Source organism: Puma concolor, chromosome C1 (genome assembly GCF_028749965.1).
Source record: "Puma concolor isolate L17-30 chromosome C1, mPumCon1.1.hap2, whole genome shotgun sequence".
Lineage (NCBI taxonomy): Eukaryota > Metazoa > Chordata > Mammalia > Carnivora > Felidae > Puma > Puma concolor.
The window spans coordinates 150856018-150868252 of NC_141674.1; the positions used below are offsets into that span (position 1 = coordinate 150856018).

The 12235-nt window shown below is 41.2% G+C and overlaps 1 protein-coding gene across 10 annotated transcripts in view; it reads right to left on the reverse strand.

The window, feature by feature from the left end:
* Positions 1-12235, reverse strand: part of RBMS1 (RNA binding motif single stranded interacting protein 1) — a 222415-nt gene that overhangs the window by 23043 nt on the left and 187137 nt on the right. For all 10 annotated transcript variants that reach the window (XM_086718725.1, XM_086718724.1, XM_086718727.1 and 7 more), the window contains exons 5-6: positions 6831-6988; positions 4543-4622 (exon numbers count right to left, since the gene is read on the reverse strand). In XM_086718725.1, the coding sequence (XP_086574851.1) occupies positions 4543-4622; positions 6831-6988 (238 nt within the window). The remainder of the gene's footprint in view (positions 1-4542; positions 4623-6830; positions 6989-12235) is intronic.

Here is a 12235-nt window from a genome sequence, read left to right on the forward strand (position 1 = left end):
CTTGTTTTGGGGAAAAGTTGAGTTGACTGGAACTATCCTTCCAAGGCCCACATTATACATTTCAAACTCCTGCCTAAAGGCAGTTCAAACTCGTTTACATGCAAAGAAGTATTCAGAGAAACCCTCAAAATAGCCATGATTACTGTGATGAGCGAGCCCTACGTGAAAAAATGCTCTTGGAAACCACTTGGTAACCTCTGCTGCTATAGGGCGATGCACAGGCTTTCTGTGCCTAGCACAAAATTAAAAATAAAACAGCCCCTGCTGCCAAAGAACTTGCAGTCTAGTTGGGAACTAATACATAGAAAAAAATCAGGAAACGTTAGAAAATGGCACAAAATCAAGTTCTGATTCAGAACAGAGAGAGTGACTTGACTGCACCCCCCCCCCCCAGCAGTGATTCTCTGGAAGCAGAAGGAATCTGTTTCTTACCCCCCGGGTGACACCTGGCTGGCACAACTTAGAAGAAACTATTCTCTACTAGTTGCAAAGGTACAGAGACTCCTACAATCATTTACATGTGGTTTGGAAATCAAGGTCTTTTTTTCCTTGAATAGGTATGACCAATAGTCTTTAAACCCACTTCAAAGAAAACAGTTTAAATCATACAACCATGAAGTCCAATCTCGATCTGTGACACCCTGAGATCTACTTCATTCAGGAAACTGGTAGATCTTATCTCATCTCAGACTCACACAATAGCAAAACAATTGTGTGCAGGGGTATTCTTCCTTCTCGAACTTTCTTTGTTGTACGTAAAAATGAGCTGAGAAAGTAAAGTGGTCACTGGTGGGTGGATGAGCAGCCCTTCAGAGAGACTAAGAGCGTGGGGTCCTGACACTGATGACATGGGGAAGTGAGGAGAACACCAGGAGTTAACCTCAGAAGGCCCCGCGGGGTAGGCTTTACAGAAAGCTCCCACGTATTAAATTTCTCTCTCGTCTTTACTTGGTTGGAGGGTAAAAACATCGCTTTTTATTTTCTTTCAACTCAAGTGCTGTTGATGGAAAACAAAACGAACTTAAAAAACAAAAAGAAAGCTCCTGCACAAGGTTGAGTTCCCTGGAATAGTGTATTCCAGGTCTTTTTATTGCACGCTCCAAACTTGTGCCCTCAGGCACTTCAAGTTCACAGGCAGTCCTGCAAACTGTGTGCTGTTGGGTTTTAGCATGCCAAGATGAAGTGCAGTCTGTGGTATCACATGTACTTACAAATAGGTTCTTCCATGAAGTGAGACTTAACTAGATGTGGAGAATTAAAGTAAATCTCTAATCACTACTACCAGCCACCCAGTGAAGCATGGAATACTGGGGCTACAGCAGAATAAATACTCAACACCAGTTACACATGCACAGCCTAGTGTATGGGGCAAAATGGAAACGTCTTCCAGTTGGTGGTCGGCCGTTAGCACACGAGCATGTGAACATGTAGTATTGTCTTGGTGAACAGTACAGTGAAATTGATACAAAACCAGCAAACATATGGCTGATGTACTGTGCTGGGATAAAACAGGAAGATGAGAAAAGTTTCTGCCTTCAAGGAGCTTCTGGTTTAGTCAACTGACACATTTAAACATATTAAGGGGACACAGAGGACAACCCAACCGAACAGGGGAGGCTCTCACACGAGGAGGCAAGATTTGAACACAGGCCTGAAGGGTGAGGGTTGGAGAGCCAGGTTAAAGGGAACTGGAGGGAACTAACTTGGAGACCTTATGAAAGAAAGCAGAGAGGAACAGGGCAGCATGGCATGTTTGGACTACATCTGCAGTTTGGCCCGGGAGGACAGTACATGGTAAGGCAGAGAACAGAGAGAGGGCTCAAAGTAGGCAAGAGCCCTTTCACCTCTGGCCTTCAATGACATTCTAAGAGCCTGGAAGGGAGAAGGGGGCTTTTCGCCATAAAATGACACAGAGGCCTGTATTTTATCAAACTTGCTGGCCGCAGGCAGGGAGGGTATCTGGGAAAGGAAAGGCTAGCTATCAGGCAGGCAATTAGAAGCCTGCTGTAATGGCCTTGGTGACAGAGAAGGGGTTAAACTAGGCTGCGGTGGGAGGGATGGAGGGGAGAGGGTAGGTTCTAGAAGTTATCAAGAGAAAAAAAAGTAAGGACTTGAATGGCTTTGTACGTGAGAGATGACGGATGGTGCGGAAGGCAGAGCCCAAGGTGACTCGACTCTGAGTTTCTGGCTTGAGTGCCTGGCTGGGTACCAGTTCCACTCACTGAGAAATGGCTAACTGAAGAAGAGCAGGATTAGACGGGAAAGGGGGCTCGTTCCTCTTTGGAGACAGTGAACGTGTGGTGACTGAGACCAGGCAGCCTGAAGCTCAGGGGAAAAGCCAGGGTGGGAGATGAGCGCTTCTGAATGTACATACCAGCTGAAACCTTGAGAATGCAGGACGTCTATTAGAACTGTGGAATTTGGGGAAATAGCAACAGTTAGGGTTTAGATAGAAGAAACAAGCCCACAAAAAGAGAAGGAAGTAACACAAGATGGGAAGAAAACAGAGAGATGGGTGAAAGAGACGTCAAAGGAGGACACGTCAAAGGATGAGTAATGGACCAGTAGCATCAAGTATAGCAGACAGACAGCATCACAAAGGTAGAGAAGCTTCCAAATTGGATAGTCAGGAGCTAAGTGTTAAGGGCTGCATTGTGTTCTCATGGCTCCCGCCCCCCAAAAAGGCTGGCATCCTAACCCTTGGTAACTCATAATGACAGAACAGGACCTTATTTACAAATAGAGTCTTTATGCTTAAAAAGAGTGGGCCCTGATTGAATGACTGGTATCCTTGTAAAAAAGGGGAAATTTGGACATGGAGACAGACATGCACAGGGGGAAGAAGGCATGAAGAAACACAGGGAGAAGATGCTCATCTACCAGCCAAGGATGGAGGGAGGCCCCTCCCTCCCTGCCAACACCTTGACCTTGCACTTTCAGCATCCAGAACTGAGACAACACATTTCTACTGTCTAAGCCACCCAGCTTGTGGTACTTTGTCACAGCAGCCCAGCAGACTAATATGGACAGTTTACCATGCAAGACACAAGGGGAAGAAGTCAGGTTGGGGAGGGCTGAGGTATGAATGTAAGGCAGAAATGGGGACTACACTCTTACAAGGTTTATGTGAGAAAAAAAGCTAGAGAGGAACACAGTGCTTGGTTTAATTTAGTTTCAAGATCAGAGACACGTGAATGATCTCAAACACAAATGGATAGATTTTTCCGGGAAACTATTTCAAATTTAAAACGTATTGGCATAGTTCATAGTTTTGTTCTCTGTATTCTGTTATTTAAAAAAAGGCGTGTTGTAGTAATGGTCACAATTTTTGTTCCTAGTGTTATTTGTGCATTTTCTCAACTTCTCTACCAATTAGTCATGCCAGAGATGTTACAAATTGAAAATAAAGGTTTTTGTGTTTTTTTGGAAAAAAAAATAAAGGCAAAAGACTTTGAAATTATAAGAGAGGGAGGGGATAACTGGCAGAGCAAGGTCCTGATGGGACGCGATCAAGGCCACAGCTTGGGACCCCCTGTTTTTTGAGACTTCAGGGAAGGAAGGAGTTAAGAATGGGGATGGAGGTGGTCCTTGTTGGGAAGAGGCAGGAAGTTGATGGTGTTTCCACCTGTGATCTCAATTTTACTCATCAAGTAAGAAGCAAAGTCATCTGCTCAGAGTTGACAGGGGGTTAAGGAAGAACCGAGCAGGTGGGTGGAGACTGCCGCCAGGGAAGGATGAGAAAACTGAATGAGGGCCAATGATGCTGGGGGTCTGGTCATGCTGGAGACAACATTTACCTGCCTGGATTTAACAGAGGCAGAGGAGGTGGCCTGTTGTAGAATTAATCCAGGTTTAGCATTCTGCAAAGCAGGTGTGACCAAGGTACGGGTACAAGAGAAGTCACGATACTGTTAAAGAAATGGTTTTAGCACTCAAGAACGGAGATGAGATTTGGCAGGGATGGAAAAGTGGTAAAGGAAGATCCTTCTGTATTTTGGATCAGGTTTAGTGGGAGCTAGAATGAGAGCGATCTTGGAATGAAAAGCTCCTGAGGTGTGGTATTCTTGGTCATGACAACACAAGGCAGAGCGCTGGGAGGAGGTGGTTAGAATGGACTGGACAGAAGGGCTGTAGGGACTGAGGTCCGGGCTCCAGAAGGGGGTGCACGGTGACACATGCTGGAACCTTCCACAAGAAAGGCAGGAGCTAAGATGGAAAGTACCTCGGCCCTCAACGGACAGGACTGCAGGACACAAGATTTACTGAGGATGGTAGTGGTAAGATGGGGAGTTACAGGACGGCCTGTCTACCAGAGAAGGAGGGGCTTCTACAAGTCAGACCCTCTGTCCTACTGGGATGGCTTCCATTCATATTTAAACACCCAATGTCTGGAAGAGACACATTTTTAAGTCTTATTTGTACGATCAAAGAAATAAGTTTTAAGAGCTAAATGAGAGTATGTGGTTCTTGATACATCATGTGCTAAAATTATAGATACATTACATAAAAAACGACTGATAAAATTTTAGATAAACAACATACCAGAAACTCCAGGTGGTGTCTTAATGAATTTTCCATTAAAATGACCAATAACGGCTTCGCACTTTTCTGTTGATTCCATCCTATTCATCCATAAAAATAAAACACACGTTTAGAGATGTCTTAGTTGTCATTTGGTTTTGTGCATGTGAGCACTCTTACAGGTTTACTAGATACAAATGAAACCTAGCAAAAATGTGAATAAGAAAAAGTGGGTTTATTCTTTTATCTAATTGTTATATGTGTACTTCTGTCATAAAATGAAAACTGGTCTCCACAGAGTACTTTCTGAATCATAAAAGAAATACATTATACCCAGAGAGTTTAATATCAAGCATATCAAATGTGTCAGTTTTTTTCTACTTATTGGAAAACTGGCAATCGATACACAATAGTCTTTCTTGGTCATGATATTGAATTAAAACAGAAATGCCAGCTCAAAATACGATCGTATTTATTATTGCTGCCAGAATATTAGTCATTTGATGACCTTTCCTTTTATATAGTCACAAAAGGACACTCAAAAGTCATGATAAGAATGAGTGAAAATCACAGGACACTCCTTGTATGGTTTTACGTTAGCTTTAGGTTTAAAATTAAGTCAGCAAAGTCAGTTATGTACCTTCTTTGTCACCCTGGCTTCAGAGAATGAGCAGAGGACGGAGTCTAACTTCACAATTTATTCTACATCTGCAGGTGGCTAAAAATGTTTGAGAAACATTTCAGGGAAATTACATTATTTTGACTTTTTTTTTTTTTTAAATGGAAGAAACACTGAATAATCTATTCAAAATGCACTACACTCCTGATTACCCAGAGAGTTACATCTTGGTTTTAATGGGTAGTAACAGTTTTAAAAAGCCATAGAATTTAATTGGGTTCCATCTTTGGATACAAAACTGAAACTGCTTGATCTGCTTTCCGAACACCCACAGAGGTAAGGATATTTAGATGGTGCTGAGCTTTTCACTGTTACCCTTGGACCTTTGAAGCAATGAAGGGTACGCTGGAAATGCAAGTTTTGGTGACTTTCCACCCGTAGAAATTTTAGTTTTGTTTTAAAATTATCTGGCTGAACAGAAAGAGCTGTTAGCTAAAAACCAGAAGAACCGAGTCCCAGACCAGTGCTTGGAAGTCTGGTGAAAATGCAAACATTTCTTCTTTGACTCCATTTTCTTACATGGAAAATAGTAAACAAATGCTGTTTGTGTTGATTTCACAGGTCTATGGGAGACATGATGGTCACCAAATAGGATACTGCATATGAAAGTAAAATGCCAGCAGTTTTTCTTCTAAAATAAAAGTCAACACATTGAAAGATATAGACGTTATGTGTTCCTGCACAGTATGAATAGGTTCCTAAATAATGTAAAATCAGTTTTCGTGCATGGGCTTTCAAATTAGAACTATGTCAAAAATCAAAGCTCCTTCTGTTTAAGATTTTTCTGTTGGAAACCAAATTAACCAATACACTGAAGTATCCTTTCTGGGGAGGAAGGTATGAAAATAAGCTGTAAGGGGCCCCTGGGTGGCTCAGTCGGTTAAGCATCTGACTCAGGACTTCAGCTCAGGTCACGATCTCAGGTTTGTGAGATTGAGCCCCGCTTCAGACTTCTGCGCTGATAGCGTGGGAGCCTGCTTGGGATTCTCTCTCTCCCCCTCTCTCCTCTGCCTTCCCTGCTCTGCTCCTACTCTCTCTTTCAAAATAAATAAATAAACTTTAAAAAAAGCTAGAAGTGAAAGCACTTTTAGATATATCTGTAACATATTTCTTAAAAAAAAAAAAAAACACTAATCTGAAGCAAAACTGTAAAATGTTACAACTGCTGTAGCAATTGGTGGTTAGACAGGTGTCCAATCATTGTCTTACTTTCTGAATGTTTGAAATAATCTAATCCATTGACTTTATGATGAATCAAATTTCCATCTAATAAGAAAAAGCCATACCAATTTATTTATGAAATTTAGGAGCCTATGATTGTTACTTTTAAGAAGTTATAGGCATCCTGGTCTAATTAATCAAAACATTAAGGAAACATATTTTCAAAACTATTGCTCATGTGGTATTTCCTTGCCCTGGGTCACCGAATATTTAGTGTCCTCCGGTTCAAGAATCCTAATGAACTCCCAAAAGATCTGGAAAAACTACCAACCAAAACTTACACATTTAAATTCATGGTAGAGCTGGCTCCCATAACCCTGCCTCTTCTCTTTTTGCTCAACTTTTATTTTGCAGGAAACTTAGCAGAGCTATTGTCACTGACACGATAAAGACAGAGCAGCGTGCTTACCTAGCAAAGCCAACACCACGACTCGTACCACTGGAATCACGTAGTATCCTTGTAGAAATAACTTGTCCAAATGGCTTGAGCATAGTTTCAAGTTCTTGCTCATCCATGGACAGTGGCAAATTAGAAATATATAGGTTAGTAGGATCTTGTTCCTGTTGCTAAAACAGAACAGAGAATTGTCCGTTAATGTCGAACTGAAGTTGAAGTATTTACGTTAACACACTTACTTTTCTTGAGCCACTCTCTCTGCTCAGGTCCTTTTAGAGCGCTACCTAGAGAGAGCGTGGGAGCTACAGAACACCCAGGTCACCTTGGACACTTGAAAACAGTGTCTGAAGCTTGGACAATCTGTGCAGGTCGGACATGACTCCACTGCGTCGTTCTTAGCGGATCTGGGGGTGGAATTGCTGGCATGCACTGCGGAGCTGGAGAGGAAGCCCTCATTGAACCACACTCTCAGCTGTTTGCAGCGCTCCCAAAAATAACCAACCTCTCCTCCACTACTATTTTTAGGAGTCCATTTCGGGCACACTATTGCACACAAGGGTAATACTGTGAATAATTCAATCCAGAGACAGATAACGGATTCTGAACGAAGGCGTCTAAAGTCCACTGGGGCTTTATCTCAGTCCCCTTCCTCTGCTCCATGGCACGGTCCTTACTACTTCCTTTTGAGTTGTGATCACCAACGGGGAAAGGAGAGCCCGTAAATTCACAAAGACAAATAAACTCAAAGACATATAAAATGATAAACTCTAGGCAGAGCAAACTTTAGAATCTGCATAAAGGTAAACTCAAGAGTAAATGGGGGAAGGGAGCTCTGCTACATCCTTGCTCCTCAAAGAGCGATCCAGGGGCCAGCAGTGATGGGATTACCTGCAAACCTATCAGGAATGCAGAATCTCAGGCGCCCTCCCAGGCCCACAGAATCAGAAGCTGCATTTTAACAGGATTTCCAGGTAATTGATATGCATATGATGTTTAAGGAGCAATAATTAGATCATTTCCCACTCACCTTTCCTTTGCTCAGACAGAATCAGCTGAAACCAAAGATACACAACTGAATTTTCTGAGAACCAGTAACTACTAGGTATATTTACTAAGAGTCCAGTGTTAAATCATCAGAGAAAAAGCTTATATGACAACTGGAATATTTTCTGACCACGTCAGAATCACTTCTAATCACTTCTGCAGGATCACTTCTGCAATTGTAAGATTGGAATTTTAATTTAATTTTAAATCAGGCTTTCCTTTGATCTTACTAACCAAGTGTACCTTTACACACTGAACTATGCAGGCTTATGACTTTTCTTTAATGAGCACTTTTAGTAGTCATTCATTGATATTTTAGCATTAGGCAACAGAATGGCAAACTCATATTTTAGGTGTCCAAAATGCACAGTGCTTTGAAGCATACACATATTTGAATTGTACAAAAGTCTCTACTTTTAAATTTGCCCTATCATTAATTAAACCTGAAATGAAACCCGTCCTTTTATGTCATCTGGAGTAAAAGTGAACACTGACCTTTTGTGATATACTTACCTGGTAAGATTTAAAATAACAACCTGGTATCCTAGGACATGGCAAATGCTCTGGTATTCCCAAGCATTCAAGTTATCAAATCTGGAGAAACTATGGGCAAAAAGTATTGTCCCTATGACCTCCTGGTTCTGACAGTGGGCAGCAACATGGAACCAGGCCAGTCCCAAACGTGTGCAGCAGAGGCTCCAGGCCTGGGAGTCCCTGGGGTGTGTCAGTGTGGGTGGATCCAAGAAAAGAAGTGAAATTTTTCAAATGCTCACTAGCAAGCCAAATACTTAACCTCATTAACCCTTCACAGACTGAACAAAATGCTAACTATCTTTGCTTTTAGCTGAAATTAGGATCAGCTCAATGTGGAACGACTGATTATTTTATGCTGAACAAAACCTATCTTTATATCTTTAAGGTATAAAAATTGGAAAGTGATTTAATAAATGCAAAACACTAACAGATAAAGTGTTTGGAAATATAAAGAAAAGCAAAACGGTCTTAGGTATGAAAGTTTTCAAATGCTTCTGCAGTAGGGTGAGAAGTAAAATGTTCTCCTTATTTTCATTTCACTCACTACATTTGCCCCATTAATTGCACAGCTCCTGGGTTAGTCATCTCACGTGGGCTCTACCCTCCCAAGTCCCTGAAGATTTCCTGCGGTGCAGAAGGCTCTATTTGTTCATATGGAAGTCTGGTCCTTAACTGGCCAGTACAGATGGAGTCCTTTCTCTGAGGGTGGGTCCTGATGAGCCCCGTAGCCTCCTACAGCCAAATGATGTGTACAGCACATTTCATGCATCCCAGACTCGCATAAAATAGCCTTGACTCCAGTCCCGTCTTCCAGCTGCTTATAGTTAAGTAGGAGAGATAGAAACACAAGTAATAAGTGCTATGACAGAGATGGGTACCAATCACAATGGGAGGACGGATGGGGGGAAACGTGTCTTGGGGAGACAGTGAAGACTTTCCGGAGGGCATGACATTGAGTTGAGACTTGGGAAACAAACAAGTCGTTGAGGCTGAAATCAGATTGTGAAAGGCTTTCTAAAGAATTTGATTCTACTTGGTCAGTCACTGCTGTTGAAACTTCCATTTCAGTGCTGCGAACAGCAAGAAGGACTATGTATCCTGAGGAGTCGGCAGGCAGAGGCCAAAGTAACCTTGCCAGAGTGCAAAATTTTTTTGAAGCCTTGTGTTGTATCTTAGAAAAAAAAAAAAAAGTCATGTAAATGTTGCAATCTATTCCCTAACTATTTAGGTTTGTTTTAGTATAGAAACAGTATTTCTGACCTCATACTTTCAAGTACTACTGATACTCTGGGGAGATAAGCTGTGTTTATCCTGTGATTTCATGTACTGGGGTGGGGGAGGGGAAGCAGGAGGAAGGAGGGACTGCCGTCCATGAACTGCAGTTAGAAAGCCACAGTCTGACAAACGGGGAGGTTTCAGAAGCATGGAAACAAGGAAATGATATGATCAAACCTATCTTATGAGAAAAATCTCTGAATCATGCTTAGTCAGATTCAGAATAAAGCTGGGAACCCCCTAATTAAAAAGAATTAAAACCCTCCCTGGGCAAAGATATGGCCTAAAAAATGTTACGTAAGAAACATATACCACAAATATTGTGGAGACTTCTCTATAAGTTACAATTATAACAATTAAATGACTAACATTTAAGAATGTTCAGAGGATATTTGTCATATGTGAAGTATTTTTAAAAGGGTTAACAATGTAGGTACAAAATACTTTCTAAATCCATGTTTTAAAATACGATTAAAATATGTGTAAAATACTACATTCTTTAAAGTCTTGATTCAACCTGAAAATTTACCAGTGAAGAAAAAAATAAGCACTAAAATCAGAATCCAGAAAGAAACTGAGCTCTTAACCCATTCATTGGTAAATAGTGAGCTAAAAGTAGACTAAACACAAGTGAATATTTCCTATGATTTTAATACATTTGTTTTCAACAGCAACAACTCAATTAGTTTTTTCATTTGGGATGATCTTTAAAGCTAATGCTATTTATTTTTCTTTTCAAACGGTCAACTTATCCTGCAAACATTAGCTACAAAGTTGCAGTAATTAAAAAAAGAAAAGAAAGAAAAGAGAAGAAACTCCAGGCTGGCAGGACTGGCCACAAAAATATCTAATCCCCAAAGTGTCCATGGATCCTAATTACCACACGTTCATAGTGAATGGAATATATAATACTTGCAGTGAGTGGGGAGTGGTTCTTGAATGAGGGTAATTTAGTTTCTTTAAAATCAGTGACAACCATAACTCTGTTTTATTGCATACAATGTTATGTCCCAAAAAACAATTATTCTGTAAATTATGGGTGGCCAAACATAAAGTGGGGCCAACAGGCCTCTTTATATCCATCCTTAGGCATGGAAAAGGTTCAATGGCTTCTCTAACAAGTAGAAAACTAGCTCCCACATTGGCCATGAGAGGGATAAATGGCCACTAATGTTCACTTGAGTAGAAAAGCAGGGCTCAGAGGTCCCGTGTGGTGTAAAGCACTCAGTCATCATCTGAAAGAAATTAACAAAAACCTCCCTGTGCATGTGGAATGGTTCCTAACATGCAAGAAAGGGACTTGGCAGGAAGACCAGACATCTGTTTTCCCTTGTACTGAATAGGTTCACCAACCAGCCGAGAGCTGCTTACAGGCATGTGAATGCAAACTGCCTGAAGCATGGTGGACTCTGTGTGGAAGGGGGATTAAATTCCTGCTCCTTTGCCTATTTACTGGGGGAAAAAAATGTGCTCGCTCACCACCAGGCAAAGAACATATGATGGCCTGCTGACTCCCAGCAGGCCTTAAGAGGTAGTGCTGAAAGGCCTGGAGAAGTCATTCTATTAACAGATATTACCAATGTTGATTTGGTTGTTAAGTCTTTTCAGCTTGGTATCTGAAATTTTCTCTTCTCTTTACTGATTCTGAGTCTTCTATTCTAAAAACAAACACATTTGAAACAAAGCCAAGTTTAACAGAAACGGGAATGGCCTTGAGCCTTTGGCAAAAGCTTTTGATAAGTTTCATCAGGGTAGTCTATAGACAGAGCTCAATAAATCTAATTTTTAAATATCCCATTCTTGTCACTATCTGTTCAAGCTAGGAAGAAAGTTTTTCTCTCACTTAGTTGGCTTCTCTGGTCATCAACAAAATAAACATTTAGTGTCTACCCTATGCCAGGTACCAAGAAAGGTACTGAAAGTTAAAACATGAATAAGAAACCATTTCTGCTGCTGAATGCTCTCCACTCTCAATTCTGCACTTCAGTTCTGAGTATCTGGGGAGTCCTTTTTCAACCCAGGTACCCAATGTGTCAAACAATGTTATATGCTTCCTCACCCTGAACCCCACCCCCCACCCCCTGACTTCCCTGGAATGCACTTTAATTTTTTCTAATTACATAAGAAATCAAGACTTTAATATGTAACAACATGAATTTTCAAAACCTTATGTAGTATCCTGATTAATTCACTAGCAAAAAGTGGATGGCAATGGGTCCCTTATGACTCAACATGGGAGCCAGACCTTAACTTCTTTTAAAAAGCTGTCTCCACAAAAGGTGCATGCCAGGTGCTCCTTTATCCAGACAGCATAAAGGGATGAAGTCAATTCCAGATCTTCAAATCCATGGTGCCATGCTACAGAACAATGGACCCTCTAGCATTTAAAATATCTTTTGTAACTTTAATGATATGATAAAAAATAAATCAGGTCCAGGAAACTCAATCTTTCCACAGAGACCTAAAGAAATTCAGAAATTCATGAAGTGCAGGATGTTGGCACACTGCCAGCATCTCTGAACCTACGTACTGTTCCTTCCCGACAGATGATGTAGAGCGGGATC